Here is a 6,957-nt window from a genome sequence, read left to right on the forward strand (position 1 = left end):
CTATTGTAAAAATTGAAACATTAGAGGCTGGACAGGGGAAAATATAAATGAGGAGACGATTTCTTACTGTTTCTGAAGAGTAAAATGCTCAGATGTTCTGCAAAAGGCTCAAATATTTTTTGTGGCTTTGAAGCAGGGAAATATTCCCCGCCAGCTGGATTCTTTCTGTAAATATTACTGTAGTGACCAAGGTTTACGTCTTCCATCTGCCCACTTTCTATAATGTCAAGTTGAGGAAGATTTAAAATGATTTCTTGTCCTGAATTCATTTTTCTGTGTAATCTGGCAGAAGCATCCTGGCCACCATCTAAAATGAACTGCTGCACAGTGCTGCTGCAGCAGTCCTGGTATCATCTGTGGTAGRATTAGACTTCTCAAATTTTAGGTGCACTTAACAACTTACTGTAACTTCTACATCTTCATTCTCCAGATATTTTCAGGTAAGCAAAACTCATAATTGCAATTCAAGACTATTCTTACTCAAAGCAAATATTCTAATAGTTAAATTAACACAATTCTTTTGGATATAACGAGATATTACATTCTTACTGATCATTTTTTATTAAATTGTATGCGTGCAGAAATTGTAAGCAACATAATAAAAGGTGTAAGCTAGGGGCCAGATTTCAAGTCAGTTCTTTCGCACTCAATTGATTTGTCATGCTAAAAAAAAAAATCTGACTTGGTTGAATAGTAAAAAAATAAGGCATTGGAATATAGATAATTTGAATATATTTTTATAATTTAAACATTATATGTGAGACACTGAACTCTAATGTAAAATGAAATTCTATTGCCTGCTAGTATTTCAAACTATTGATTTCTTCTTCTAGCTATCTAATTATTTCTGCAATATCCAATATTTAGTATTATACATCAACTATTTATTATGGTTTGAAATGTTACTGAAAATAAAGTTTTGATGTTATACTTGTTTTCTTTGAAGTCATAGCTGCTGAGCTGAGAGGAGACTTGTTATGTGCAGGTATTTGCATGAAGACATCAGCATATGGTAGCCATGAAATGGTAAGCGATGTCCACCAAGTTAATTGCTGTCTCCTTCACACACGTGAAGTGGTATCTTGATTTTTAGCTATATGGATGATCTTTCAGTAGAAAATGTCTTCTTTTGCTGCAATTTGAGTAAATTTATATGGAAATCATAGCGAGAAAATAAATATGAACAACAGTGATAATAGGCAAGTCACTCCTCACATTGCACAAGTTTTCCAGCAATGTCTCTGTTAATATTGCTGCTTAGTCGTCTATTTTCAGCGTAAATTCCACTTTTCCTTCGTATGGATCATGAACATTATCAGAGATAATTCCGGTTCCAACCACTCTGCACACTATTTTAAATTCTTCATTCCTTGTAATGTTGAGAAGTTTCACAGCTACCAGAGGATTGCTGTAGGTGGGCTAGGAGAAAGAAAAGCCGTGAGGTGCTTTAATTCTACACTATCAATTTAGATACACAGCACTAAAATTAAACTTCTGTCCAGTTCACGTAAGATGACAGAAATGCTCCGGAGACGTCATCTTACAAGAAAAACAAGTACCCGGGCACCCACCTGGGCCTTTTTTCCGTAATAAGGGAAGTAGTGCAGGTTAAAGGTGCCATTCGTGGGGTAGTAGTCTACTTCAAGGGGGCGAGAATYGTCACCCTGTTTGTAAAGAAAGAAGGCACGTCTATAATACTGTAAGCCAGCCCTATACAAATGCTTTATTGCTGGCAAAACCATATAAAATGTATTGAAACTCAGCAGGCTATTCAGTGCCAGTCTTGGGTATATTTTTCAAATAAAAATGGAAATCTCCCTACTGCTACTGCTGCCAAGAAAAACAGCCAAGTGTTCATACAGCAGCAATGAATTCGATGAATTAGAATCAGCTGAAATTTGCAGAAAGCCTGAAGGAGTTGCTCTGGATTTATGAACTTCCCTATCAGGAACAGAAAACAACAAGCAAATGTCTTATTAAAGCAAATATATTTCACTGTTATAATTTCTGCAGCACAGAAAAGCATTTTTTTTTCAAGTGATTTAAAACAAAGCACAGTTCTGGTTCTTAGGTTGCTTAGCAGTGCCAAAGGGTGCACAGAGTTAAGAGGAATCCTATTGCATTTTGCCAGAACGATCTGATTTCCATGAAGCATCTCCCTGATCCCTCCGGTCACAGCTGCACTTTGCTTGCTGCTGCTGCTGCTGTGCTTGAAATCTTTGAAGCCTGGACCCCACGTACTCACCATGTAGGTGCAGTCCACTCTCGGTGCAGTGCCGTTGCCAGGGTAAAATTTGATAATCTGAAGCAGAAAACACACGTTACTCATCTTGGAGAYTGTTGTGAGATAAAATGAGCAAAGGATTAACATAGGGTCAGATGCTGCTTGATGTGCTGCTCGGTAAGGCACCGTCCAGCAGATCACTTCACCATATGTAGCTGTGAGGAAAAAAAAAAACCCCGCGTCACGCAGCGGGACATCTCCTGAGCAGCCCTGGGTGCGCTGCCCRCGATGGGAAACGCCGGGGCTCGCTTCCGTCCCGGGCACACAGCGCGGCGCCTACTGCCAAATCCCACGGACTCGCCTGCGCGCGACGGCTGCTCTTCCCGGTGCCCAGGCAGCAGAGGTCTGTTCAAGCAGCTAGTTGCATGGTTAAAAAAAAAAAAAAGAAAAAAGGAAAAAGAAAAAGCTGTATCGCCTGTGCTTTCCATTACATGTGGTATCAGAAAACCGTGGCACTGGCGAAAACTCCTGGGCCCATTTTATCCTAGGAAAATATCAGGACCACGTTCTGTAGCAGCGAAGACAAAAGAAGGGAGCACCCGCAAGGCAATATAAACATGCTTTTCTCCTTCCAGGGCTGGCATGCAGCCTTGATGAAGAAAGAAAAGGCCTTTTGGGTGGGAGAGCCTGCATTTCATCTGCAAAAACTGCGTGCATTTCACCTGCAAATATTGGGTGCACATCTCTCCTCTTGGAGCTGGATCTTGCACAGACTCCTAAAAATGCACCTCACTAGCGACTACAGTGCAAGCCGAAGCAAACAACGAGTAATTTTGTCGGTCAGTGACTGGTAATGAGTATGAACACTTTTCACTGACGTACYGAAACTGAATCGGAAGCCCCAGGCTCTTACCTGAACACAAAACCAAAATAGTCGTCCCTTTTTCTATGTCCTCACAAATTTAAAGGAAGCTCGGAAGACTTCCTTTTCCCTCTTCAAATAATGTRTTGTTGGTTTTTACTGAGGAAACACCTACTAGTCTTGAATTTTACTTTTATAGATTCAGCTAATGATACATTTTGCAGCACAGAGAAGAAAGATGTGCAAGAACTGCACCTCTGAAATCCCTCCGTTTACAGCCACATCCTGACACTTCAACTGCGGGCGCAGGGTGCTGCAATTGCAGCAGATAACCTGTGTTATCTGCTAGCTTGTCAGACGGTAGCACTGTGGAGATGCTGACARATCTAAACAAAACCCAAAGCTTCAAAGAGTCTGTTTGGAAACCACTTTGCCCTCTATTACTTTCCTAGACGYGATGAAAAAAAAATCTCACTATTTTTCTAGTAACCTGGCAGGTCTCTCAGAAAAAGCATGATATTAGTTTGCCTTGTCAGCACAAAGCAGGGTTTAATGTTGGTGGCAACAGATTATATAGCAAGTCCCCAATATCTGATGAATCCTCTCCTGTGCAGCATTTGAGATCGTACTTACCCTGTTCATTTTTATAATTAAACAGGGTTTTCCTTCTGGAAATCCAAAAGTAGGATCAGTGAGGCCAGAGCAGTTTTGAAGCATATCCGATGTAAATTTGCAGGATAGTTTTGTTTTATTTGGGCCGTCGAAGGTGTCCTGGATGAAGTATGTGTCACTCGTGCAGTTGATGTTCAGGTGCTGAGCAGCTGGCGTGTACGCTGGATGGGCGAAGGAAGAAAGAAAAATTCCCCTCTGAAGTTTTCCATGTGTCAGTTAGACATCCCAAAATCATGTTGGAGGGTATATCATGGGGAGGGGGGGAGTTTACTTCAAGAGAAAATGAGGTTAGATGGCATGAGGAAAATTTAATTATTCTGGAATACTGAGGCCCCCAAAAATATAAAGCCCGAATCGAGTTAAGGCTGGCGATTTGCGCTGCCAGCTCCGTWCGAAGCTCACTTCTGGCATAACCGTTCTCAGCGCGAGCACTGGCAGCGCAGCGGTACGAAACCGAGCCTCGCGAGAGGTGCGGAGGGCTTGGGGCAGGGGGCAGGCGAGGCGAGCGTCGTCGGCAGCGCGCGGGACGCCCGCGGTCCCAGGCACTGCCGGACTCGGTGGCGGTACCTGCGARGAAGGTCTGAAGAGTGCTCACGAATCCCTCCCAGGTTGCGTTGTCGGACACGTTGTAGCGGATTTGCAGTCCTCTCTCCCCGTAGACGTCCGGCCGCATGGTCACCCCTGGGCGAGGGAAGGCAGAGGGGAGCGGGGACCTTCCGGCGGACGCGCTGCTGCCAGTCCCGCCTCAGCCCCGCGCGGCCCGACGGAGAACCCGAGCGGCCGCCGAGCTTACCTGGGGACTTCAGCTGGTCCTGGTAGTCCGGCTCGTACGGGTTCAGCGTCTGCATCAAGGAGTACAGGGAGAGCGAGAAGAGCCCCGTCATCACCACGTAGAAAGCGAGGTAGTACAGGCTGATCCACACTGCGGAAGAAACGCCGGTTAACACGCTCGAGTGGTCTGACGTTTCGGAGGCCGCGCAGCTTCACGCGCTGAGACCACCTGTCCGCTCGCTGCACGCCTCGAGCAAAACAGCCAGCGTATTTCACCGACCAAAACACGCTGCCAAAATTATCATTTAGGTCACAGATTTCAGGGTTATTTCAAGCGCAGTCGGTTTTAGACCGGTATCCCTTCATTGCCTTTCACATCTGAAACCACCTTCAGCAAAATGCAACCTCTYGGTGCTTTACTGCCCCGGCACGAGATTCAGAGCGACGCTGCGTTTCCTTATACCCGTGCGCAGCGTGTCTCGTGCACCGCGCTACCGGAGCCCGGGGAGCGCTTCGGGTGGGCAGCGCGTTGCCCTTCCCGCGGTCCTCGGCACCTCTTCGGACCTCCTCCTCTCCGAGCCGGAGAGGGTCACGTTTCAGTTTGGTTTTCRGTAAAATCTGAGTTCTCAGAGTGGCCGGTAAACTCTGCCAGCAGGTTTCACGTGAGGGATATTTCTTCTAGAAACCCACAGCTACCGTTACGATCTGCGGGAAGAACGGGGACCTTCTTTAAAACACGTAGAGCTGTGCTGTCCGGAATATAGACCCTAAACCGCACTGTCGGTGTAGACACCAGCCTGGCTGCGGACAGCGCGGTTCAGCTGGAATACGCATGAGCGTGCTACGGTAAAAGAGAAGCTCTATTAAACAGGCAACAATTTAGAGAAGGAACCTTGGAAAGGCAAAATGTGTTTTCAGAGAATTGCACAAAAATTATTTTCTCACGCTTTCCCAGCTAGGTCTACAGAGGAAAAGCACAGATCATGCTGCTGCCTTTGCATAAATACAGTGAGGCCTGATTTCTGCAGGCCGGAGTAATGTAAACCCTCCAAGTAAACTAAGTAAAATTACCCGTACACCAGAACTATAATCAACAATGCTAGAAACATATTATAAACAAAATCCACGGCTATTAATAAATTAACTAATGTGCTAGTTTGTTAGATTTTGTCCTTATGTAATATTTGGGCCAATATTTGTTTTAAAATATACTTTTAGGAACCACCCAGCTCAATGTTTTGATCTAATTTATTCAATTTAATTCAAATTAATTTCTTGTCTTCTTCTTGTCCTGTTGTCTAGATTACACAGGACCCCTAAACCAGTCTCTAAAACCTGTTTATTTCTGAAACAGTTTTGAAATACAAAGTCCTATTCTGTAATTTCACCCCAACAGCAGCGTAGYAAACAGACTTCTGCTTTAACAACACATCTCATCGGCTCCAGAGGTGATTCAGAAACATGTGGGAAAACTGATACTTTCAATAATTATGAGAAAGCTATCACCGCATCCTATCCCGCTCTGAAGGAGGTCCCACCCTCCTCAAGACTTTTGAGGACACCAGAATGAAGAGAAGACTCTCGTGGGTGAAAACATACCCCAGTTAATTAAGGTCCTTCCCATAAACTGCTTCGTTTCTGGATTCCAGACGAAACGTCGGAAATTTTCCATCCGTTCACTGCAGGTCTTCTTTTCACTTAAAGTTGCCATTTTCTCACAAAATTTCCCTGAAAGGTGTCTTCCTCAGCCCCTAAGAAATTCAACAGCTGCACAAACAGTTGGCCAAGAAAAATACTTTGGTTTTTATACCTTCTTCTCTCCTGAAGGTCAAGGAGATTGCTTCCTATCCCTGCAAAAGCACCTACTTGCAACTACTAATCCGSAGCAGATACTGACCTTTATAAACACTGTTGATAGTGTTCAGGGTTCAGATTGGCAAAAGAAAGTTAGTTCCTATCGAATGCCCTTCTACTTTCTCTTGAGTACCTTGGTAGGTCTGCAGAGTTGTGTGTTTTGTAGAGTGCCTCTAATGCTTGTGATATATATTCAGCGTGATAGCTGTTATCAAGGCAGATAAAGCAAAGGAGAACTTGTTTCTCTCCGTTTTTTTTTTTCTTCATTTAACTTGCAAATACTGGGTACGATTCTCCCATTACAACCTGTATACATCTGTTCAGATACATGGGATTGCAGCTGGAATGTATGTGGTAGAATTGATTCGGTTACCTGTAGCGTTCGCCTTGTTTCACAGCTGGGCAATTTAAGACCAGTATTTTTCTCTTTGTTTTCTACAGGGAATGTTTTTATGTGATCTCTGRTAATGCTAACTCAGATACAGAGGACATCCATATCTTTTTTTGAATATCCCTGCCTCTTTCTCAGCATACCACCAACAAAACCAGAAAAAAAGACAAGGAATAATTAAAA

General features: G+C 43.9%; 1 protein-coding gene across 1 annotated transcript; it reads right to left on the reverse strand.

Moving 5' to 3' along the window:
• Positions 1-1,257: 1,257 nt before the first annotated feature.
• On the reverse strand, positions 1,258-6,240 carry ATP4B (ATPase H+/K+ transporting subunit beta). Its single transcript, XM_085320815.1, has 7 exons — positions 6,129-6,240; positions 4,552-4,680; positions 4,326-4,439; positions 3,720-3,919; positions 2,246-2,302; positions 1,572-1,664; positions 1,258-1,419 (listed from the first exon to the last, which is right to left on the reverse strand). Exons 1-7 carry the CDS (start codon positions 6,238-6,240, stop codon positions 1,258-1,260), a joined length of 867 nt encoding a protein of 288 aa, XP_085176941.1.
• Between the last annotated feature and the right edge of the window lie 717 nt (positions 6,241-6,957).

The sequence above is a fragment of the Rhea americana genome, unplaced genomic scaffold (genome assembly GCF_003343005.1).
Source record: "Rhea americana isolate MKP2758 unplaced genomic scaffold, rheAme1 scaffold_66, whole genome shotgun sequence".
NCBI classification, from domain to species: Eukaryota; Metazoa; Chordata; class Aves; order Rheiformes; family Rheidae; genus Rhea; species Rhea americana.